General features: G+C 41.2%; 1 protein-coding gene across 10 annotated transcripts; it reads left to right on the top strand.

The window, feature by feature from the left end:
- Positions 1-825: 825 nt before the first annotated feature.
- Znf782 (zinc finger protein 782) lies at positions 826-25789 on the top strand. 10 transcript variants are annotated; one of them, XM_078030574.1, is made up of 8 exons: positions 826-1253; positions 1964-2049; positions 2293-2503; positions 3036-3093; positions 4879-5005; positions 16665-16766; positions 19252-19314; positions 22521-25789. In XM_078030574.1, the coding sequence occupies exons 4-8, from the start codon at positions 3055-3057 to the stop codon at positions 24383-24385; spliced, it is 2196 nt and encodes a 731-aa protein (XP_077886700.1). In that variant the 5' UTR covers positions 826-1253; positions 1964-2049; positions 2293-2503; positions 3036-3054; the 3' UTR covers positions 24386-25789. The 10 variants fall into 10 exon arrangements, with proteins under 10 accessions (XP_077886700.1, XP_040127012.1, XP_040127017.1 ...); XM_040271078.2 differs by having other exon boundaries at positions 1847-2049; positions 4854-5005; XM_040271065.2 differs by having other exon boundaries at positions 827-1253; positions 1847-2049.

The following is a 25789-nucleotide window of genomic DNA, read 5'->3' as shown; positions in this document are numbered from 1 at the left end:
CTTCTCATGCTCTTTTTCCCTACTCTGTTCTTAGTTACTCTCCTTATATCAAAGAAGACATTTGGCATTTGTCTCTTAGGGACTGGCTAGCTTCACTTAGCATAATCTGCTCTAATGCCATCCATTTCCCTCCAAATTCTATGATTTTGTCATTTTTTAATGCAGAGTAATACTCCATTGTGTATAAATGCCACATTTTTTTTTTATCCATTCGTCTATTGAAGGGCATCTAGGTTGCTTCCACAGTCTTGCTATTGTGAATTGTGCTGCTATGAACGTCGATGTAGCAGTGACCCTGTAGTATGCTCTCTTTAGGTCTTTAGGGAATAGACCCAGAAGTGGAATAGCTGGGTCAAATGGTGGTTCCATTCCCAGCTTTCCAAGAAATCTCCATACTGCGTCAAGTCTTTCTTTAAAAACAAAACAAAAACCCCCAAACACTGACCAACGTAACTCCATTTTTTTCACGCCTCAATTTTCCTTAATATTCTCAGCACGCGGCGCAGTTTCCCTGATCGCCCCCAAAACCATTTCCAAGGGGAAATGCTGTCATTTCGATCGGGATCCATCTAAGGGCTCCTTCTGCTTTGGGGAGTAGCGCTTAAGTTGAGGCCCCCACCTCCTCAGGCTCCTAGAGACCCCCAGCTGGGGTTTGGGAACAGCAGCCGTCAGGCCTGCAACCCGCGGGAGCGCCCAGCGGGGCAGCCGCAGACGCAGAGCCTCCCGGGACACGTAGTCTCCACTCGGTCCATCCAGCCGCTCTACGCCTAGGGCGGGCTCGGTGGCGCTGCGCATGCGCGGCGTCTGGGTCGGCTCGGGGGCTCTGCGCACGCGCGGCATCGGCCCCGCCCCCTCGCTGGGCTGCTCGGGCTCCGCCGGCGGCGGCTCAGAGCGGAGGCTGCGCACGTCTGTGAGTGTAGGGGACCGTCGGTAGTGAAGCGGCAGGTCCTGCGACCTCCTGCGCCCCCCAGCGTCCCTGGGTACTACCGGTGGGCCCTGGAGGGCCGAGGCCGGTGGGGGCCCCGCCCGCGCTCCCGCACGCAGGTGGGACTGAGCCCGCGGAGCAGGTGTGCCGCGCCGGGTGCTCGCGGGCCCGTCGGTCGGCGCAGCCGGCGGCAGCGGGGGCAGCCCTCGCGCGACGTTGACACGACGGTGCCAGAACGCGCGTGCTGTGCGTCTGGGGCGAGACCCCGAGCTCTGGAGCCTGAAAGGCTGGGATCGGTTCCCGCTCCGTCACCTGTTAGGTGGCCTGGGTGAGTCTGCTTTCTCACCTGGGAACGAGGATGTTAGTAAGGACCTCATGACTGTTTTGAAACTTGTAAGGCATCACCTGTAGCGCAGCCAGGTGCAGGTTACTAAGCCCCGATAAGTGACAAGTGCTGTTATGTTTAGGGGACAGTTGTTCTTCTCATTGGATGCCTCACCTAAACCCCACACCACTCTGAGATCAACATGACCATCTGCATTAAATAACCACGTAAGGTTGGTGGAGTCGTGAGTCTAGGTCATGAGCTAGCGGTTGAGGGAGCTCAGATTCAAGGGCAGGTGTGATTTGCTTCTGGTTTCAGGTGCTGATATCACAGCTGCCTGTTACAGGTATCGTGGCCTTTACAGCACTAAGCAGACTAATTTGTCTCCAAATACACAGGGATATGATGGGAAGTGAATATAGAATTTTACCATGTGTTAAATGTATTCTGAAATTACTGGTATCTCTTCGGATCCCTTGGATCAGACAGGTTCCTGGCCCCTTCTGCACGTCAAGTTGTGTGTCTTTTAATATCTTCTGATATGTAATTAATTCCAGGAGTCAAGTTTTTGCTCCTAAAGTGAATTTGTTTTTCAGGTCCAGGTTTCAGCTTCTTGCAACAAAGTAGCCCTTGTGAAGTAGGAAGAAGGGCCCCTCTGTGAACAATAGTTTTACCTGGAAGAGAAACCTCTCTGACTTAAGCTCTTTCTCCAGAGCTTCAGAGCAAGAGACAAGATCCCAAGAAGAAGCAGATCCTAGATTTGCATGATCAGAAGCAGTTCTTGTTCCTCCTGCCCAGGGTGAGCCTGACTTGCTGACAGTGCCAACTCCAGAAGCCACTGCAGACTGTGACAGAAAATTTGGGCCAGCTTTGAGCATAGCAGGGTGAAGCAGGGAGGCCCAGAGACAGGTTGCCGGGGGAAGGCCACTTCATGGCAGGGCTTGTGCAGGGAGATCTGCAGGTGAGGGATGATTAGGTAGAAGGTGGAAGTTCTGTTCTGCTCTCCTGGAGAGGCTCAATCCCTTGCTTCTCCATTCTACAGATGCTGTGTTGCTGTCACATGTCTGACACCACATGTGACTCTAATGAGTTTATCCTGGCTTCAGAGAATCCCAGAATGATGATACATGTGGGAGTTAGTTATATTTCTGACTCTGGAAAAGTTTTAAAACATTGGATATGAAAGTCTCAGAGACTTTCCAAGGGATGCCTAGTTGGTGACAGGAGGAAAAAATAGTACAGTTCACTCACAGGTAAGTCACCAAAAGCATCTCATCAAAAGGGCTTTTAGAGAAATACATCCAGTTAAAACAAACAAAAATCCTTGCTTTAGAGTATCTTATTCTTTTACCAGGCTTTCTGTGAGTTATCTCTATCAGAGGATAAGCAGTATTACTAAGAAAAAATGATAAATGATGCATATGGAGTATTTTTCTGCTAAGCTAATTTTAATGAAAGCATGGTGTTTGATCCTTTGAAATGCCTTAAATCAAGGTATCCTTTGTTTTTATTTCTTTATTTTAGCTAGAAGGACATGTGCTTTATTGTTAAATCAATCTAGAAGACTTAATGTTCATTTAGAAGAAACAGCAGGTGTGAGCCCATGATCATTTCAGAGTTGCACTGGGACAGGTGTGCTGCCTGTAATGATCCTCTGCATGCATTCCAAGGCTTAGATGCTCTTTTAGAGCTGCCCTCCAATGGGGTTGGTGAGAGTTGGGGAAGAGAACCTGGTAGCTGTGAAGCAGGCAGTCTTATGACCCATTCTCTTTATTTCTCCTCCAGCTGAGCCTTTACCATTCCTATGCTGTCCCAGGAGCCGCAGAAAATGAATACATCTCAGGTGAGCACTTTATTCATTCCCTCACTTTATAATGTAACTGATTTATGAGGTTTAGAAGGGTCCATGCATTAAATGGAAAAGAGAAAATGGAAATAGGTCAAGTCAATCTTGATGGGAAATATAGTTTTACCATGAACTCCAACGTTTGCGCTTAGCCCTTGATAGATACATCTTTTCTGGGATATGTGGGCTTCCTCCACTAACCAGTTCGCTAAGATTTCATGTTAATCATGAATGGGAATTAAATTATATTGGAATATTTTTTGTATGACTGTTGGACAAATGCTATAGTATAGCCTTTATAAATATTATAAAAAATATAATGGATTTTCTGATAGTATCCTGAATTGCTATATAGACCCTAGTTGCTAATAAATGTGCTAAATTGAGTCTTACATATTTTCTTAGTCTTTTTTAAAGCTTTTTCGAGGACTTTTATTTCTATATTCACACATTAGATTATACTCTCTTGTTTCCCTGTCTAGTTATGTTATCATCATTATAGTCTCATAAAAGTGGGCAGTTTCCTGCTACTCCTTTTTTAATTTAGAATAGTGAGAAAGTGTTGTCATATGAAGATTTTGGGAAATTCCCCTATAAATTTGGACTTTGTGAGGACTTTCTGTGTGAAGATTTTTATTGAGATGACTTATTAGTCTGTTAAACAATTTATTATCATAAAACTATACTACATGGGTACTTTTATTAATGCAGTTTTCCTGATTACGTTTTATTAGAAAATTTGTTCATTTTATTTATATTTTAGATGTATTTTTAATAGCGCAAAGACTTTATTCCCTCTGCTATGTCAATAGCAGCTTTAAACATTATTTTAGCATAAAAGTTCCTGTTTAGAAAAGGACAAAATATGCTCTAATTGGCCCAGTCTGTACCCTAGAATTTCGTGGTGTGAGGATCTTAGTGATTAGTGTGTGAGCTCTGCGTAATGGAAGTGGATGAACGTGCACCTGCCCTGTTTGTGCGCTTTTCCCTTGCACACCCATCTGACAGTACTATTTGTTGAAAGCAATGTACCTTCTCCCTTGAATTGCCTTGGCACCTCTGTACATGTATGGGTCTGTTTCTGGATTCTGTTCACTTCTGATGATCAGTGTTTGTCGTTTGCTAATACAATGCCTTGATAAGTATAGCTTTACAGTAAGTCTTGAAATCCAGTAATGAGCCTTCCAACTGATACCCTCTAAAATATGGGTGTTTTGCTTTTTTCCTTTTTTTTTTTTTTTTGGCACTGGAGATTTACCTGGGGGCATTTAACCATTCAGCCACAACCCCATCCCTTTTTAATATTTTATTTAGAGACAGGGTCTTGCTGAGTTGTTTAAGGCCTCACTAAATTGCTCAGGCTGGCTTTGAATTTGCTATCCTTCTGCCTCAGCCTCCCAGGCTGCTGGGATTACAGGAATGTTCCACCACAGCCTGGCCTTATTTTTTTTCTTTCTCTTATACCTTTTTTCTTTTCCTTTCCTTGTATCAATGGACAATATTCCCATTGAATGTCAGGGAGAAGTCTTCTGTATTAAGTTATGAAGGGTAATATAGAGTAGAGTTTTTTTTTGAAAGATACCATTTGTCAAATTAAGAAAGATCCTCCCATTCTCAATATGTTAAGAACTCATTAATGGGTATTAAACTTTCTTAAAATTATTTACTACAGAAATATGTGATCATATTTCTTTCTGTGATGAGCTGCAATATCTTGGATAAAAAATATTTTCCTGTCCGTGATTCTGAACCCTTAGATTGATTAGCTGTGTGCTGTTCCAGGCCTCGGTGTCGTTCAAGGATGTGACTGTGGAACTCTCCCCGGAGGAGTGGCAGCACATGGGCCCTGCCCAGAGGACTCTGTACAGAGAGGTGATGCTGGAGAACTATAGCCACCTGGTCTCCGTGGGTGAGCAGACCCGACTATGCAGCTCTCTCTACCATGCAGTTCTGTTTTCTCTTCTTTCCTTTTAAAATTCTAATCACTGTTGATAATCCAAAATCCGTCTTTTGCGGAGAAAGACAGTGTTAACAGTTCCCAATATCAACAGTACATTATCTAAGCACAAGTTTTCATTATTAATACATTTATAGTTAGATTCTAAGTCTATAGATATTGGTTTTAATTATTACTTAAGAATATATTCATTAGTTTCATAAAAGGCGTACCATATCTAGTGACATATAGAAAACTTAATTTCAGACAAAGGATGTTATACTTAGAGGGAAAGGAGTGAGGGTATGAGGTTAAACTAACTTAGCACCTTTGGAGAACTCTAACCAATAGACTGGTAATTTATGGAAGAATGTATAGACTCAACCTCCTATCTGTATTTAGATAGTTACCCTATGTATAGATAGCAAAAGTTAGGAGATTGAAAGTGGGATAGAGAGAATATGAATGAAAAAATAATAACAAGGAAGAAAAGAGAAATAAGAGAAGGAAAAGGAAAGTAAGATAGAAATAAAGAAAAAATAGGGGGAAGGTGGGGTATATGCAATTCCTCTATATTATATTACTTTGGTAATTCGATTGTTCATGCACAGTTCTTGGTTTCACATATGCTGAAGTTGTGGAAGAGAGAGAAGAAAATAGAGAAAGAAAGAGAGAAAAAAAAAGTCTCTCAGAACACTGATTTCCTTGTACGTGGCATTGTCTATTCCTAGCTTGAGCCTCTGTGTTCAGGGTGGTGGGTATAGCCAGTGTGAAAGGCAATGAGCTTCCACCTGTATCTCCCTACTCTAGTCTCTGAGGTGAAAACCAGGTGCCTGTACAGTTGTTGTTTTGCGTTGATAGCTACAACCCCCAAAAGCTTGTGGGCAATATTTTGAGTTATCGCAGCTAAGGGTGGGGGAGTTGGAAACCGGGTACCTGGATCAGCCGCAGAACCGTGCTGGTAGCCACACCCCCTTTGATGGGTTTTAAGGGTTGATGGGCTTCCTCCGGACTAGCACACAGGGCGGGGCCGGGCTTCCTCCTCCGGTCTGTCTTGGCTGTCTGTCTTGGCGTGCGCCGTTTGGCTTCCTCCTCCACGTTGTGAGAGTTTAGACCTCATCAGTGCATTGATTCCCTGATGAGGATTAACTGTAGGCAGGTAGGGTGTGGCTGGAGCAGGTAGATCAGTGGGGGGTGTCTCTGGGGTTTATATTTTGTCTGTGCGGAGAGGAGCTCTCCCTCTCTCACTTTGCATCCTTTCCTCCACCACACTCTACCTTGATGTCCTGCTTCACCTCAGGCCTTGGGAAATGGAGTTGACCATCTGTAGACTGAGACTCTAAAACTGTGAACACCAAATAACCTTTCCTCCTCTAAAATTGTGTTTGTCAGATCTTTTGGTCACTACACTATAGCTCTGTAGTGTAATTTGAGATAGGGTATTGTGTTGCCTCCAATATTGTTCTTTTGTTGTTGTTTTTTGGGTACTGGGGATTGAACTCAGGGGCACTCGACCACTGAGTCACATCCTCAGCCCTGTTTTGTATTTTATTTAGAGACAGGGTCTCATTGAATTGCTTAGTGCCTCCTTTTTGCTGAGGCTGGCTTTGAACTTACCATCCTCCTGCCTCAGCCTCCTGAGCTGCTGGGATTACAGGTGTGTGCCACTGTGCCTGGCTCCAGTATTATTCTTATTAATCAGAATTGCTTTGGCTATTCTCAGTCTTTTTTTCTTCTGTATGAATTATCGAATTGTTTTGTTTAGTTTGGTGAAAAATAGCACTGGTATTTTGATGTGATTGTGTTGAATCTGTAGACTATCTTTGGTAATATGGCCATTTTAACAATATTACTTCTGCCTATCTATGAAGATGGGAGGTCTTTCCATCTTTAATGTCTTTTTATTTCTTTCCTCATTGTTTATAATTTTCATTTTAGAGGTCTTATACCTCCTTTGTTAGATTTATTCCTAGTTTTTTTTTTATCTCTTTGAATGGAATTGTTTTCCTGATTTTTTTCCCAGCAGATTCATTATTGGTGGTATATAGAACAGCTGTTGATTTTTATATATTGATTTTGTGTCCTGATACTTTGCTGACTTTGTTTATCAGCTCTAGAAATGTTCTGATGGAATTGTGTGGATATTCTAAGTATAGGATCATGTCATTGTCAATCAGTAAAAATTTGGCTTCATCTTTTCCCATTTATATTGCTTTTATTCCTTTATCTTGCCTGATTACTCTGGTTAAAATTTCAAGTACTGTGTTGAGTAGAAGTTGTAAGAGAATACCTTCTAGCCTTGTTCCTGATTTTGGAGGAATTTCTTTCCATGTGTTCTCTAACAGGATGATTTTGCCTTTGAGTTTGTAGTAGTAACCTTTATAATGTCAAGTTAAGTTCCTTCTATCCCTAGTTTCTTTAAATTTTTTATTATGATGGGGTGCTAAATTTTGTCAAAGGCTTTTTCTGCATCTATTGAGGTGATCATGTGATTTGCATCCTAATTTTATTTATGCAGTGCATTGCATTGTAGATTGTATATATTGAACTATCCTTGAATCTCTGGAGTGAAATCAACTTGATCATGTGGTAAAATTTTCTTAGTGGTGTTTTTGAATCTGGGTTATTAATATTTTATTCAGAATTTTTGCATCAGCCTTCAGGAGGGATATTACCCTGCAGTTTTCTTTCCTTGACATGTCCTTATCTGGTTTTGTCGGGGTGATTCTGGCTTCATGGAATGTATTTGGGAGTTGTCCTCACCCCTGTCTTTCTTTCATGAAACCCTTTGAGGAGAGTGGCATTGGTTCTTCATTGAAGCTCCGGTAGGATTCAGCTAAGAATCCATTCGGAGGCTGGGGCTGTGGCTCAGTGGTAGAGCACTTGCCTAGCACGTGTGAAGCACTGGGTTCACTCCTCAGCATGATATATAAATAAGTAAATAAAATAAAGTTATTATGTCCATCTACAGCCAAAAAAGAAAAAAGAATCCATTTGATCCTGGACTTTTCTTTGATGGCAGGCTTTTTATTACTGCTCCAATCTCATTACTTGTTACGAATCTGTTTGTATTTTTAATATCCTACTGGTATATTTTTGGTAGGTCATATTTGTCTAGAAATTTGTCCATTTCTTCTAGATTTTTCAGTTTATTGCAACTAAGATTTCCCAGATAATTTACAATAGTATTCTTTCATTAATTTTTGCTCTGATCTTCATTATTCTCTTCCTTCTATTTGGAATTATTTTGTTCTTGTTTTCCTAGAGCATTGAAGTGTATCTTTAGATTGTTTATTTGTGATCTTTCTGACTTTTTTTTTAATGTAGGCACTCAGTGCTATAAAATTTCCTATTAGAACTGCCTTCATGGTGCGTCAGAGATTTCAGTATGTATTATAGTTTCATGTTTGACTAAGAGTTTCCTAATGTCACCAGTCATTTCTTCTGTGAGCCATTTATCATTTGAAAATGTATTGTTCAGTTTCTGTATCTTTACGTATTTTCTGTACTTTTTTGCTGTTGATTTATAATTTATGTCATTATGATTTGATAAGATGACGAGATCAATTTTTAGTATTTGCCAAGACTTGCCTTGTAGCCTAAAATATGGTTTATGAGCAGCTGAAAAAAAGTGAATTGGCTATTGTTGAAAGAAATATTCTATAGATGTCTATTAGGTTCATTTTATTTATAATATTTTTTATTTATAAGATTATTTACTGAACTTATGTTTAGATGACCTATTTATTAGTGAGAGAGAAGTGTTGAAATCACTCAGTGTTGGTATAACGTAGTCAGGCCTTTGTTTTTAAACAAACCTGCCTATTCATGTCTTTTAAATTGGAGAATTGAGACCATTTACACTGAATGCTGTTATAAAGAGATGTTGATTATTTCCTGCTGTTTTGGTGTATTGCTAATGATTAATTCAGTTCTAATCCTTATTTGTTTACCCTTCTAATGAGATTCATTTTTCAGGAGCTCTAGAATTTAAGTTCTTCTGTGTATAGTATTTCTTTTTAAGTATTTTCTGTAATGCTGGCTTAGTGGTCATGAATTATTTTAGTTTATGCTTATCTTGGAATTTTTTTAAATTTTTTCTTTAATTCATAAGAATAGCTGTTCTGGATAAAGCAATCTTGGTTGGCAGTTATTTTCTTTCAAGGTTTAGAATACCTCATTCTAATCCCTTATGGATTTTAGAGTTTGTGGCAAGAAACTAGAGGTTACTCTTAGTGGTTTACCTCTTACTATGATCTGATGTTTTTTCTCTTTAAGCTTTTAAAATTGTATTCTTGTTTTCTGTGTTAGACATTTTATTTATAATGTGTCATGGAGAGGGATCCTTTTCGGATCCCTCTTGTTTATTTGTGGTTCTGTGTCTCCTTTATATAGATGTCAGTCTCATCCCCAAGGTTTGGAGATGTTTCTGTTGTTTCACTGAAAAGCTTATTAGCCTTTATCTTTTCACTTCCAGTGATTCTTAGGTTTGTCTTTTAATGGTGTCCTATTTTGATCATTTTATTTTTCTTTATTGCTGATTGAGTGTTCAAGTTCATGTATTTTGTATTCGAGTCCTGAAATTCTGACTGCTCTGTGGTCTATCTGTTGGTTTGATTTTCCACTGAATTTACTTGATTTGTTGTCTTTCATATCCAGAAATTTTGTTTGGTTCTTTTTCTGAATCTCTCTTTACTGAAAGGCCCTTTCAAATTCTATGTTTTCTCTCTTGATCACTCCTTAGGTCTGCTTCAATTATTTCCACAATGAACTTTTTATATTCATTGTCTGGAGCTTCCTCCAAATCTTCCTCCAAATCAGTATCTGGAGATTCACTAATTGTCAGGGGTTGTAAATTTTGGAAGGGCTCTTGTTAGCCTGCTTCCTTGTGTTTCATGAGTCTTATTTTTGCACATCTGTTGTGATGTGTTTCTCTTTTTTGTGGGAGATTTTTTTTTGCATGTTTTTATTGATAAATCATAGTTGTGCGATGACGAGATTTGTTGTTAAACATTCATACATGCACATAATATAACAATATATTTTCATCAATATCACTCCAAAGCACTTCCCCTCTCTCTCCCCACCTCCCAACCTCTGGTCCCTTTTCTCATCTCCCTTGGTTTTCATGATATCCCTGCCTACCCCCGCCCCATACCCATACCATCCAACTCTTGAACTTTTGGGTTTGGCTTATTTTGCTTAACATGATGCTCTCTGGTTCTATTCATTTTCCTGCAAATGACATAAATAGGGGCCTATTGAGAAAACCATTGCCTGTGCCTATATATTGGAGTGTTGACCCTACATTTATTTTTTAGGAGTTACATAGTGTCTGGTCTGAATCCCAGGTCTTTGATCATTTTGGGTTGACTTTTGTGAGGGTAGGAGAGGATGGTCTACTTTCATCCTTTTACATATGGATAACCAGTTTTCCCAGTGCGATATGTTAAAAAGGCTGTCTTTTCTCCAGTGTGTTCTTGGCACCTTTGTCAGGGACCAGATGGCTGTAGATGTATGGGTTTGTCTCTCTGTCTTTACTGTGTCATTGTTCTATGTGTGTCTCCTTATGCCAGTCCTAGGCAGATTTGTTACCTAGCTTTGTGGTAAAATTTGAAGTCAGGGATTGTGGTGCCTCCAGCATTGCTGTTTTGGCTTAGCATTGCTTTGGCTATTCTGGGTCTTTTAGTCTTCCACATGAATTTTAGGACTATTTTTCCCAGTTCTGTGAAGAATGTCATTGGTATTTTGATGGGAATTACATTGAATTTGTATATTGCTTTTGGTGGTTTGGCCATTTTAATAATATTAATTCTGCATATCCATGAACATGGAAGGTCTTTCCATCTTTTGAGGCTGACTTCAGTTTCTTTCTTCCATATTTTATATATTATTCCTAGAGGGGTTTTTTTAGGCTATTATGAATAGAATTATTTTCCTGATTTCTTTCTCAGCAGACTCATTGATGGTATAGAGGAAAGCTACTGATTTTTGTATGTTGATTTTGTAACCCACTACTTTGCCACATTTGTTCATTAGGTATAGCAGTCTTTTGGTGGGACTTTTGGATCTTCTAATTATAAGATCATGTTGTCTGCACTGATGATTTTACTACTTCTTTTCCATTTTTATCCTTTTTATTTCCCTTTTCTAGCCTAATTACTCTGACTGTATTAAGTAGGAGTGGTGAGAGTAGATATCCTTGTCTTAATTCCAGACTTTAATGGAAATGCTTTCAATTTTTCCCCATTTCTGTGAGATTGATGTTGGGTTTTTCATGTATAACCTTTTTGATGTTGAGATAGGTTCCTTCTTTGTCTAATTTTTTCAGTGTTTTTATAATGGATGGGTGCTGAATTTTGTCAAAGGTCTCCTGTATCTATTGAGATGACTAATTCTATTTGTGTGATAAATTACATTTATTGGTTTGCATGTGTTAAACCATTCTTGCATTTCTGGAATAAAACCAACCTGGTTTTGATGTACAGTCTTCTTACTATGTAGTTGAACATGATTTGCTAATATTTTATTAAGTATTTTGTGTCTAATTTCATCAGGGATATTGGTCTACAGTTTTCTTTCCCTGATGTATCCTTATCTGGTTTTGGTATGATACTGGCTTCACAGAATGAATTTGGAAGTGTTCCTTTATATTTCATGGAATAATTTGAGGAGTATTAGCACTTGTTTTTCTTTAAAGGTCTGGTAGAATCCAGCTGAGAGTGATTAGTTATCTCTTTATAGTAAGTAGTCATTGATGGTTTTAAATAAAATAGTAACATAATCAAATCTTCCCTTAAGGAATGTAATTTTTGCAACTAAAAAAACAATTATATATGCATTACCTTTTTCCCAACCACTGCATCTCTAGGAATACCTACACAAACATAAAGTGTTATATACACAGGGATTTTTAGTGAGCATTGTCTGTCAGAGTGATAGGATACCAACAGTCCAAATATCCATTGACAAGCTGAATAAACATGGAAAATTAAATATATATGACTGTGTGACAGCAAGAACCAGATAGCCTGATTTATTGCTCTTAAATAAAGTGAAAACACTCAGCATGAACACAATTCAGCCAAGTTCTTCCCACTTTATAATAAGATTGGCCTTTTTTCCTATTTCTAATACCTTCAGTTTCATTTCCATCTTAGACCTCATCAGAATTACCTTTATCACCCTTATTTTCCTCAACATACGTGACCACTTAAGTCATCTCTAAGAAGTTTCAGGCTCCTGGGCGTGATCACACACCCTTGGAATTCCAGCAGCTCTGGAGGCTAAGACAGGAGGATCGCAAGTTCCAAACCACCCTCAACAAACTAGTGAGACCCTATGGCTAATAAAAAAAAAATTTTCAAAAAAGGGCTGGGCATGTGGCTCAGTGATTGAGTGTCCCTGGTACCAAAAAAAAAAAAAAGGTTTCAGACTCCTTATAACTCTCTCTTTCTGAGCCCTTGCCAGAATTTCCCTCGTGCTTCATTCACGACTATAAAGGCTTTTCCCAGCATGTACTTCAAAACGGTTCCAGCCTCTACCCATCACCTATTCCAAAGCCACTTGCACATTTTCACGTATTTGTTACAGAAGCACCTCTTTCCTCCGGCACCAGTTTTGCTCTTACGTTTTCTGTTTTGTTCTGCTTTAATAGAATACCACAGAGTGGGTAATTCAGAACAAACAGAACCTGCTCAGAGTTCTGTACTCCTGGATCCAGCATCATGGTGCCAGCCTCTGGCAAGGGTTTCCTAACTGTGTCATCACATGGCATAGGGTGGAAGCTCAAAGAGGGCAAGAGGGAGAAAGGAGCTGAACTCACTCTTGTATCATGGTGTTAGTCCCACTCAGGGTCTGACCCTTCTTACAGGTCTCAGGATTAAATTTATCACAGTGGAATTAAATTTCAACATGAATTTTGGAGGGGACCGTAGCACTCTCACATGTCAGTAAAGACCAGATGGAGAACCTGGACTCCAGACCTCACCCTGAAATAAGAAGTAGTATCTGCCTCTCCAGCTGCCATGGTACCAGAAATGATCCAGACACTTCCTAAAGCAGAAGATAAACAAAACCCAGAGCCTCCTGGCATAATGCCTAGAGCACCCAGGATACAAAGGAAAATACGAACAGCCGTTACAGTGGTTGGGTGATCAGCGTATACAGATAACTGAAGTGGATCACAGCAGTTCCATGGGATAGGATGGGCTACAGGGAGCACAGTTATAAAGATGCTTACACCATATGTGAAGCAATATAGTTATATTGTTATTACAAGGGGAGTCATAGATTAAAGCATCTATTGCAAAAACCAAATTTTCAAGACATTTAAATGATGCAGCATGAGACAAGCAAGATCAGATGGATTTGTATAAATGCCAGTTCTGCTTCCTGGTTGCCATGAGGTGAGATGCTCTGCTGCACCTGCCTTCTCCACCATGGTGCTGAGCCTCGCCACAGGTCCATGGTCTGAAGCCAGGTGACCATGTGCTGAAACATGAGCCAAAAAGCCTTAACTAATTTTTTTTAGAGGGGCAAGTACTGGTGATTGAACTCGGGGGTACTAAACCACTGAGTCACACCCCCAGCCCTATTTTGTATTTTATTTAGAGACAGGGTCTCACTGAGTTGCTTAGTGCCTCCCTTTTGCTGAGGCTGGCTCTGAACTCATGATCCTTCTACCGCAGCCTTCTGAGCCGCTGAGATCACAGGCATGTGCCACCGTATCTGGCTAATTTTTATAAAGTTCTGTTTGTTTGTACAACATAGTTAATTTAAACATTTTCATTGTGGGTGCACATAAAATAAGCGGCAGTAGAAAATAGTTGTTGAGAGTTTTTAAATAGCAAAGTAGGCAGTTTTTCCTTTCAGGAAAAGCAATATTAAATATTAGTTTTCAAAAAAATCCATACTTAAAACTATTTAGTTCAAGTCACAGAATTTTGCTCAGAGACCCCAATGCAATGCACAGTTAGCTGCCTAGGATGACCTGTTTGAAAGGACAATATCCCTTCAGAGTATAACTTTACCAATTTGGGCACAGAAAAGAAGTTCTTGAGAACAAGAACATGATTTAAAAAGAGGAAGGAAAAACCTAGGAAAAAAAATATCATAAACCAAAACTTTGATGGTGCAGTGAAAGTAATTCTAAGATCAGAATTGATGGCCCTAAATGCATGCATTAAAAAAGGTCAATCTTGCCAGGCTTGGTGACGCACACCTATAATCCCAGCGGCTCAGGATGCTGAAACAGGAGGATTGTGAGTTCAGAGTCAGCCTCAGCAAAAGCAAGGTGCTAATCAACTCAGTGAGACCCTGTCTCTAAATAAAATACAAAATAGGGCTGGGGATGTGGCTCAGTGGTTGAGTGCTCCTGAGTTCAATCCCTGATACCCGCCCTCCCCCTCAAAAAAAGGACAATCTTGAATCAGTGCCCTACCTTTTATATCTGAAAATACTAGAAAAAGAAGATCCAATTAAATCTAAATTAGTAGAAGGAAGGAAATAATAGTGATTAGAAAAGAAATAAAGGCAAGGAAAACTATAGAGAAAATTAATAAACCAGTAGTTTTTTTAACTTAAGAAGATACGAAAATTTGACAGACTAGATTGAGAAAGAACACTCAAATTACTGATATCACAAGTGAAAGTGAGATGTATTACCAACTGTACAGAAATAAAGTGACCATAAGAGAATACTGTGAACAGCTGTATCCCAACAGATTGTATCAGCTGGGTGAGAGGAACACATTCCTAGAAACACAGCATGCGCCAAAACTGAATATTGAAAACAAAAAATCTGTTTCCTAGACCACAAGTAGTTTCTAGTACCAATCGCCAGTAAAAGGAGCCAGGATTCCTGGGGAAGTGGCTGATTCTAGGATCCAGACAAGGAGTGTGAGATGAGCATGGAGTATCTTGTAGATCCAGAAAGTGAGGAAACGCTCAAGAACCAAGATATGTGCATAGGACAGAGAACAGAGGAGGAATTCAGTTTGGGGTACTAAATTCTCAGTAGCCCAGACTTCAGCAATTTGAGCAACAATAAATTATTGATTTATAACCCAAAGTATAAAATACCCGTACTTGAATACTAAGTTAAGTCATTGAATATAAATAAATAATTGGGGAAAGTTGAAAAATCTCCTAAACAGAGTTATCCTACTAATTGATGTAGTTACTGCCCCTTCAGGGAGATAGAGCATAACTGTGCTCTACTTTAGTGGGCTGTGCCCAGTGACTTCCTTCTGGAGAGTACAGCATGCACAGGGGAGAAGGAGCAAATTTCCAGTGGAGACCTGGCATACGGTTCCTCAGCCAGATGAACAAGGATAACCTCACCAGCCATTAGTGTTGGTAGCATGTACCGTTAATGAAATGTGATAAAAATGGCAGACATTTAATCTGTGGCTTTCTTCCCATATATACACAACAACAGTTTAGTTACGAGAAAAACATCAGACAATCTCAAATTGAAGGACTTTTTACAGTGTCCTTGAAACAGTGTTATGAAAATCAAGGCAAGTCTCTTAAAGGCTAGGAAATATGAGATAATTCTACTGCCAAATATGAGATAATAATCTGTTATTCTTATAGGGCTCACCTTATTTGTTACTCTGTTCTCCTGCCTTTTGTCTTAAGCCTGTATATGGAATATACATTTATTTTTAGATGTTTGATATGGAGAGATAAATGAATTTATTTTACTATAGTTAGAAATGGAAGTCCTCATGAAATCTCCTGTTTAAATCCAAGACATTGACCATTTTAGTATATAATGTTATTTAGGATTGCAGTTCAGAGATTTAAGGAAATTATTTGAGTGTAAGAAAAAAAATGTTTATTGTCACTTTCCCTCCAAAAGGTACAGCAAATTTTTTTAAGAATGTGCCATTTTTTTAAGAGAGAGTGAGAGTGAGAGAGAGAGAGAGAGAATTTTTTAATATTTATTTTTTAGTTATCGGCGGACACAACATCTTTGTTTGTATGTGGTGCTGAGGACCCGGGCCGCACGCATGCCAGGCGAGCGCGCTACTACTTGAGCCATATCCCCAGCCCAAAATGTGCCATTTTTTAAGCTGTGCTTTACTGCCAGCACCCTGGGCAGCGGTGGAAATGGAGTCCCCTCCACTGGAATGGGCTGGCTGAGACATAAAAGCTAAGAAAGACAGGATGGTGAAATCACCACAGAACACAGAAAGTAGTTTCAAAGGCAAGGACAGGATGGGCCAGCTGACCAGACAGGTCCAGCTTCTAACAAAGGGGCCTGTGCCTGCTCTGTTTATATCGGGAGACTTCACAGGCTTTGCAGGAAAGATTTCCACCAAAATAGGATACAGGTGGGGCAGGTGGGCTGCTCAGCTCCTGATGACGGGTCAGTCCCTTCTCTAGTGTGCTGCCTGGGAGCTTTCTAGCAGAACGGAGAGAAGGTCACGTGTACTGGGCGATCCGTCTCCGTGGGAGAGCCACGGGAGGTTCCCAGTGCCAGACCTGTCCCTCCCCTGGCTGTGATGCCCAGGAAAGGCCCTAACGCGTTACACGGACGGCTTCCCCCAGTGCTTCTCTTCACATCCAGGAGCAGCGGAAGCTACGCAGCCTACTCAAGTTCTAAATCATTTCCTACTTACAGGGTTCTGCTTTCCCAAACCAGAACTGATCTTCACATTGGAACAAGGAGAAGATCCGTGGTCACTAGAGAAAGAGAAAGGATTCCTAAACTGGAGTTCCCCTGGTGAGTAATCAAATACTGGCAGAAAGCTCACTGAGTAGCTAGGAGGACGCTTACCACTCAGCATCTAGCCATACTTGTGGCTAAAAATCAACAGAAAGGATACAGAGCAGAATCAGTTTAAAAAGGGCAGGAGGCAGAGTACCAGGAAAAGAGGCACAATCACAGAAACAGGACACACTGCGTTCCCCTGGCTATGAATTGTAGCATGTTGTCTACTCAGAATCCTGATGATTAGGACTACGAGCCCAGGATTTCCATCACATAGGTACCCTCTATAGTATGTGAAAAGTCTGGGTGTTCAGATGGAAAGCACAGGTTCAGGATCAGTCGGAGATGATTTACAAGTTGTGTGGATGTTCAGACGATCTGTATGTCAGGTAGATAGTTTATGGCATCTTTATCTATCATGAGTCAAAGTGTAGATGTGTCTGGGTAAGACGGCCCCTCTGAGCAGTGCTGGGACCTGTATAGATGTGGAGGGAGAGCAGGTGCTCAGCATAGGCACAGGGAGTCTGGGTTAGATGGCCCCTCTGAGCAGTGCTGGGACCTGTGTAGATGTGGAGGGAGAGCAGGTGCTCAGCATAGGCACAGGCAGTCTGGGTAAGACATCCCCTCTGAGCAGTGCTGGGAGCCTGTGTAGATGTGGAAGGAGAGCAGGTGCTCAGCATAGGCACAGGCAGTCTGGGTAAGATGGCCCCTCTGAGCAGTGCTGGGACCTGTGTAGATGTGGAGGGACAGCAGGTGCTCAGCATAGGCACAGGCAGTCTGGGTAAGATGGCCCCTCTGAGCAGTGCTGGGACCTGTGTAGATGTGGAGGGAGAGCAGGTGCTCAGCATAGGCACAGGCAGTCTAGGTAAGATGGCCCCTCTGAGCAGTGCTGGGACCTGTGTAGATGTGGAGGGAGAGCAGGTGCTCAGCATAGGCACAGGCAGTCTGGGTAAGATGGCCCCTCTGAGCAGTGCTGGGACCCTGTGTAGATGTGGAGGGACAGCAGGTGCTCAGCATAGGCACAGGCAGTCTGGGTAAGATGGCCCCTCTGAGCAGTGCTGGGACCCTGTGTAGATGTGGAGGGAGAGCAGGTGCTCAGCATAGGCACAGGCAGTCTAGGTAAGATGGCCCCTCTGAGCAGTGCTGGGACCTGTGTAGATGTGGAGGGAGACAGGTGCTCAGCATAGGCACAGGCAGTCTGGGTAAGATGGCCCCTCTGAGCAGAGCTGGGACCCTGTGTAGATGTGGAGGGAGAGCAGGTGCTCAGCATAGGCACAGGCAGTCTGGGTAAGATGGCCCCTCTGAGCAGTGCTGGGACCCTGTGTAGATGTGGAGGGAGAGCAGGTGCTCAGCATAGGCACAGGCAGTCTAGGTAAGATGGCCCCTCTGAGCAGTGCTGGGACCTGTGTAGATGTGGAGGGACAGCAGGTGCTCAGCATAGGCACAGGCAGTCTGGGTAAGACATCCCCTCTGAGCAGTGCTGGGACCCTGTGTAGATGTGGAGGGAGAGCAGGTGCTCAGCATAGGCACAGGCAGTCTGGGTAAGACGGCCCCTCTGAGCAGAGCTGGGACCCTGTGTAGATGTGGAGGGACAGCAGGTGCTCAGCATAGGCACAGGCAGTCTGGGTAAGATGGCCCCTCTGAGCAGTGCTGGGACCCTGTGTAGATGTGGAGGGAGAGCAGGTGCTCAGCATAGGCACAGGCAGTCTGGGTAAGATGGCCCCTCTGAGCAGAGCTGGGACCTGTGTAGATGTGGAGGGAGAGCAGGTGCTCAGCATAGGCACAGGCAGTCTGGGTAAGATGGCCCCTCTGAGCAGTGCTGGGAGCCTGTGTAGATGTGGAGGGACAGCAGGTGCTCAGCATAGGCACAGGCAGTCTAGGTAAGATGGCCCCTCTGAGCAGTGCTGGGACCCTGTGTAGATGTGGAGGGACAGCAGGTGCTCAGCATAGGCACAGGCAGTCTGGGTAAGATGGCCCCTCTGAGCAGTGCTGGGACCTGTGTAGATGTGGAGGGAGAGTAGGTGCTCAGCATAGGCACAGGCAGTCTGGGTAAGATGGCCCCTCTGAGCAGTGCTGGGACCCTGTGTAGATGTGGAGGGAGAGCAGGTGCTCAGCATAGGCACAGGCAGTCTGGGTAAGATGGCCCCTCTGAGCAGTGCTGGGACCCTGTGTAGATGTGGAGGGAGAGTAGGTGCTCAGCATAGGCCCAGGCAGTCTGGGTAAGATGGCCCCTCTGAGCAGTGCTGGGACCCTGTGTAGATGTGGAAGGAGAGCAGGTGCTCAGCATAGGCACAGGCAGTCTGGGTAAGATGGCCCCTCTGAGCAGTGCTGGGACCCTGTGTAGATGTGGAGGGAGAGCAGGTGCTCAGCATAGGCACAGGCAGTCTGGGTAAGATGGCCCCTCTGAGCAGTGCTGGGAACCTTGGGAATATCTTTTTTGTGTGTGTGTGTGTGTCCATCTTATTTTTTTAAAATTTATTTATTTTTTATTTTTCAGCTGACACAACATCTTTGTTGGTGTGTGGTGCTGAGGATCGAACCCAGGCCGCATGCATGCCAGGCAAGCGTGCTTCCACTTGAGCTACATCCCCAGCCCCCTTGGGAATACTCTTGAAGTCTCAGTTCCCAGACACCAGCCCAGGGCTGACCTTGAAGCAGTCCTGTCTCAGGCCTGCTGTATAATCTTTTGTTTGCACAAAGGCTACTCAGAACCACAGCATAATACAGAGTAAGACAGATGCCTGTGCTACATCAACTAATATAAATGGGTTACATTCTCATTTTAAAAGGAAATGATGTCCTGTTGGCTTAAAGAGATAGTTCAGACTACAATTATGAGTTGTTAAACCAATAAGCCTAACCATGTTTATCTCACTCATACTAACTGTTCAGATCAAAGAACAGATGAGGAAAGGGACATTTTAATAATGCTAGAGACAATTTTAAAAGAATATATGAGTTTTGAATATTTATCCACCAAATAAATTGATCTCAAGTTTTATTTTTTAAAAAAACTGCAAGAATTGTAAGAAGAAACATGACCATATTAAATACAGTAGATCTTTTTTTTTTTTTTTGAGCACAACTTTTCATTTCTCAGTTGTACGATACAGTAGATCTTAATATTCCTCTCTGATTTCAGTAGCACAGCCAGTGATACCAGTTGACTCTCTAGAATACTGCTCAGCACACTGCACCCCTCAGGACAAACCCTGCCTGCTGCCTGTTTTGGTGAAGAAAGAAAGATTAGAACACAGCCATGTCTGTTCATAGCTTCATGCTACAAGGCAGAGCAGAGTCATTGCAACAGAGGCCACGTGACAAGCACAGCCAGATCATTTGCTCTCCTCCCTCTCACTGAAAAAGTTCACTGATCCCTTGCTCCAGAATTTATAAGTCAGCATGTTTCATTAAGATTAAATTGACATGTTTTTCAAATCTCTACTCTGAAAACAAAGAATAAACCTCTTAAAACCACCTCGGAACACTGACAAAATGTAAAAGTGTTTTAGGGAAATGTCAGTAAGTGCCAAAAAGTAGAGATATTATTGTTCCATGAAACTAAAATTTGAATACAATATAATTTTTTTTAAAAGTCTGTCTTGAAATTTAAAAAATGAGCATGTATCTTTAAAAGCATATTTAATTAGATTAAATCAAAATTTTTCAATATCCAGAAGATTTTTAAAAATGAAAAACATGCATCTTGGACAACAGGCAAAATACTGCTTAAAAGAAAAATTTTTGTTTATGTACTTATGTTAAAAAGCAAGAATGTTTTCAAAGAAAAGTCATTATACTTTTTAAAGATAAAAGTATAATGAGGGGCGGTGTTGTGGCTCAATGGTAGAGCTCTTGCCTAGAATGCATGAGACACTGGGTTCAATCCTCAGCACACATAAATATAAAATAAAGATATTGTGTCCACCTATAACTAAAAGATAAATATTTGAAAAGATAGTAAAACTAAATAAACTACAAACTATAATGATACAAATAGTAAAGCCAAAAAGTGGTTCTCATAATAAAAATAATAAAAATTACTATACATGAAAAGGAGAATGAAGCATTACTACTCATGTTAAACTTTGGCTCAGATTTCTACTCTAATCTTGAAATGCTGTTATCTCTCTGTAAACCCTTACCTCACTTCGTGGATGTGCGAAAACAAAAATGAAACTCTGTTCCAGAGAACACAGTTATTAAGTGAGTTCTTTTACCACCTAGATTATCTAGGGGAGTAAAGCAGGATGTTTCACTCTCCCATACTCCAGCATGTACCATATAATTAACATTGTAGACTAACTCCAGAGCCTATTGAAAGAGAAATTTCATATTGCTTCAGTTAGACAATACTATGTCTTTCTAAATGAAATTACATGTGTGTAAGGCAGGAATTTGGGTTGATTTGGAGAAAGAATGTGAGTAAAAGGGAAATTGATAGAAATGAACCATGTGTCATTTAAACACTGATGTCTTGTGGTTGGGGTGGTGACTCTGTGGTACAGTGCTTATGTAGAATATGCAAGGCACTGGGTTTGGTTCTCAGCACCGCATATAAATAAATAAAGTAAAGGTTTATTGACAATTTAAAAATACGTAAAAAAAAGACTGCTGTCTTGTCAAAAATGAGAGCAAAGTACCATGGACTAGTGGAGTGGTAGCTCGAATACATAATGGGCATGCAGCTAGTGTAAAGCTTTCTTTGCCTGAATCACATCCCTCTTAGATCTTTTACCTATTGGTACCTAGGAAAATAAATTCAATGCTTTGAACATTTTTAGCACAGGCTGACATTTTTGGATAGCATATGTGTAGCAACAGGGCAATTGTATCAAATATATTGCAAGAAATACATGATAAGGAAATGTAAAGTTTCTAGGGCCAGGTTAAAAAACAATCCCTTAAGATTCTGAGTCAATACAAAATAAGTATGTTTTAAAAGTAGATAGCAGAATTAAGGATTGGAGAGGGACAAGACTGGTTTGGGGGAAATGAGTAAGCGAGTAAGTGAAAGAAAATTAACACTTGATGACTAGAAAGGGTAACTGTTAAACGTCTCTGATGTAATGATACAGTCTAGTCAGGAAATGACTGACTCCTGTGAGTTCCACACTCCAGTTTCCCATTTGTGTTCCCATGACGCTGCTGTGGAGGGAATTAAAGCTTGGCCTGTGGGACGACTTCTTCCCACATGAGAAAATTGATGCCATTATAAATTATGTTGGTGTTGAGACACAGAATGGAAAAAACAGCGATAGCCAGAATAGGCTAATGTAATCTGTATTTGACTGAGTGAGAACCTAGATCTGGTGTTCCTCCCCGATGTAAACCCTGCTGTGCACTGACTTTCTTCTTGTTACTCTTGTCATCTACTTAGTGCTGATACTCTTTGTCAGATTCTTCACATTTCCTCATTTTTCTCTCCCAGGATCTCAGCTGTCTTAAATAAACTACATTCTCAGCTGTTCCTTTCTTTTATATCCTTTTCTCTACTCACTTTTGAAAATTATATTTTAAGATGCCAAGTGCATGTGTGTGTTCATTTTTGTTTTCCTCCCTTTTACTACAAAAAAAAAGCTTTTTTGAAGGGGAAAAAAAGGTACATAAATAGTAAATATCTCAAATTGTTGGGAAGCTAAGCCAGAAACCACAGAATCAGATGCGTAATAGAGCTTATGTATATGTGTCCCATTCGTAACAGCTGTGGTAAGTACAAAAATACTTTAACTATTTAAAAAGTATTTTTATTTTTCTCATTTTTAGAAGACTCACAACCTGATAAAGTCTCAGAAAAGAGCCCAGAAAATCAAGGCAAACGTTTGTGGCAAGTTTTGTTCACCAACAGATCATTGACTACAGAGCAAGAGATTCCAGAGAAACCATGTAACCTGGAAATAAATATTTTCCCTGCAAGAATGATGCCTTATCAGTGTATTGCTTCTGGGCCTACTTACCCGAGCCTCAGCCTTTTGGCCTCTTGCCGTCAGTATTCAGGAGGAAAGACTTGTGAGCTTAACTTGTGTGAGGGGCGGCTCCTCAGTATTAAGGGTCACACAACTATACTTGGAGAGGAGTCTTTTGTCTGCAGTAAGAATGTGAGAGCTCTTCATTGTAAGGAGGAAGTTATTCAGCCTCAGACAATTCAGAATTTCGGGCAGGATTTTCAATATAAAGAACGAGGTAAAACTTTACTTGAAAAGGCTGCCCTCATTACTTCTCCTGTGGTCCACCAAAAGGTGAAATCGTATAAATTCAATACGTTTGGAGAAAACCAAGGTGACAGATCCACCTTTTTCATCTCCCAGAGCATTCATCCAAAGGACAAGAGTCACAGTGAGCTTAATGAAAGCAGGAATAGTTTCAGTAGGACCACCCAAAGAACTGACACAGGAGGAAAACCCTTTGGCCACAAATCCCACATTAGAGGAGAGCAGAGAATTAACTTTGAGGTGAAGCACTTTGAATCTAAAAAAAATTTCAGCCATAATTTACCCCCGCAAGTGCATCAGAGAACTCACACAACAGATAAACCCGCTGACCTTAACACGTGTGCAGAAACATTAAGCTGCCAATCAATTTTTAATGAGCATCCAAGAACCCACATAAGGGTGAAACCCTGTGAGTGTGATGCATGTGGGAAATCCTGCTCTATGGATTTATGCCTGATGCGGCCTCAGAAAAGTCAGAGTGGGGAGAAACCTTATGAATGTCCTGACTGTGGGAAAGCTTTCAGTGAGAAGGCACGCCTAAGGAAACATCAGAGAACTCACACAGGAGAGAAGCCATACAGATGTGACGGATGTGAGAAGTCTTTCAGTGCAAAGTCAGGCCTCAGAATCCATCAAAGAACCCACACGGGGGAGAAACCCTTCGAATGTCATGAATGTGGGAAGTCTTTCAACTATAAGTCAATCCTCATAGTCCACCAGAGAACGCACACGGGAGAGAAACCCTTTGAATGCAGTGAATGTGGCAAGTCTTTCAGCCACATGTCAGGCCTTAGGAATCACCGGAGAACTCATACAGGGGAGAGACCCTATCAATGTGATGAGTGTGGGAAAGCTTTCAAACTGAAGTCAGGCCTAAGAAAGCACCACCGAACACACACAGGGGAGAAGCCCTACAAATGTAATCAGTGCGGAAAAGCTTTTGGACAGAAATCACAGCTTAGAGGGCACAACAGAATTCACACAGGGGAGAAACCCTACACCTGCAGTCACTGCGGGGAAGCGTTCAGTCAGAAGTCAAACCTCAGAGTACATCACAGAACTCACACTGGGGAGAAACCCTATAAATGTGATGAGTGTGGGAAAACCTTCAGGCAGAAATCAAATCTCCGAGGACACCAGAGAACTCACACCGGGGAGAAGCCCTATGACTGTAATGAATGTGGAAAAGCTTTTAGTGAGAAGTCAGTGCTGAGAAAGCACCAGCGGACTCACACGGGGGAGAAACCCTACACCTGTACTCAGTGTGGGGAAGCTTTCAGTCAGAAATCAAACCTCAGAGTACACCAGAGAACTCACACAGGAGAGAAACCTTACAAATGTGATAAATGTGGGAAAACTTTCAGCCAGAAATCAAGCCTTAGAGAACATCAAAAAGCCCATGCAGGATTGAATGTATGAATGTAAAGAATACGGGAAACATGGGCAGTCTCTCACCCAGAGTGCTGATCTCATTGATATCACAGAACCTACCCAGCAGAGAAACGCTAGAAAGATGATGACTATAGGAAATATTCTGTGAATTCAATCCTCAAAAAACGCATGTTGTACAAGAAGCTTCAAGAAACTAATAAAAACATGAAATTTTTATGTAGGCAATCAAAACTAATTCATCATCAGAGAAATCACAGAAAGAAAACCTAGAAAGTAATAAATTTGTGATTGTCTTTAGCCAAAGGTTATCTTTCTCAGTTTAGCCCAGAATATTTAAAAGATAGAGACCTAACCACAAATCAAGACAGACAAGGAATGCAGGTCACGGGTATGGGCAATCCTGCCATAGTCAACCCCCAGTTTGACTTATACAAAGGTAGTCTCCCTCATCTAATTACTAAATACGTTGACCAGTAGCCATGTCCTCTTCTGTCCCGTCCTCCATCCAGACATAATTTCTCAACCACTCTCACCAAAGGAAGTCATATTGTTAACTTCTAGCTAATAGAATGTAGGGTTCAGGGACAGACGAGTCCCATTAAATACATCTCTCAGATTTTCTATCATTCCTCTGGTTTCTCACCAGAGTGGGGTAGATATTACTTCTAGGGAAAAGTTGGAGTTCACACACTAAGATGAAGGCAGAAACCAGGATCAAGGAAGGACCGTGTGAATGGGGTTCCTCCTCCACATACTCAGTTGGGTGTTTCATATCAAGAAAATAAACTTGTTCTCTGCTGAAGTTCTGCAAGGTTTGGTATACTTGGCAATGACCTAAACTCACCCACCCTTACTTAATAAAACGTAAGCTTGTGATTTCTGTGGACATAAGAACAACTTATGTTTTCTGTGTATCAGAAAAGTCCCTTAGGAAACCTGACAGTATCCTGAATGGCCATAGCTTCTGTCCAAAACTCTTCTTTATCAAACAGGAAAATATTGGAAGTAGAAATAATAGTATTTTAACACACACAGGAAATCTACAAAGAAAGTGGTATAAAAAATTTGTGATAATTGAGTTTTGAATATATGAACATTTCAATAAGACATTAAACTTTATTATCTCTCAGAGATACAAGGGGAATCAAATTTTGAGAAAGGTAGGTAATAGCCTTTATTTAGAAATTTTATATCAAAACTTGTTCATATGAAATATGAAAACATCTAGTAAAATATACAATATTGATTCATTCACATTCACTAGTACAAAAAAAGCTTAAGAAGAACAAAAAAAAGGGCTGGGGTTGTAGCTCACTGGTAGAGCATCTGCCTAATGTGTGAGGCAGTGGGTTTAGTTCTCAGCACTGCATACAAATGAATTAAATTTTTAATTAAATAAATTGCATAAACTAAACAAAAGCATTGCATGTA

Source organism: Ictidomys tridecemlineatus, chromosome 13, assembly GCF_052094955.1.
Source record: "Ictidomys tridecemlineatus isolate mIctTri1 chromosome 13, mIctTri1.hap1, whole genome shotgun sequence".
NCBI lineage: Eukaryota > Metazoa > Chordata > Mammalia > Rodentia > Sciuridae > Ictidomys > Ictidomys tridecemlineatus.
Note: the sequence above shows the minus strand (reverse complement) of the source record. Positions and strands in the feature narration are given on the sequence as shown.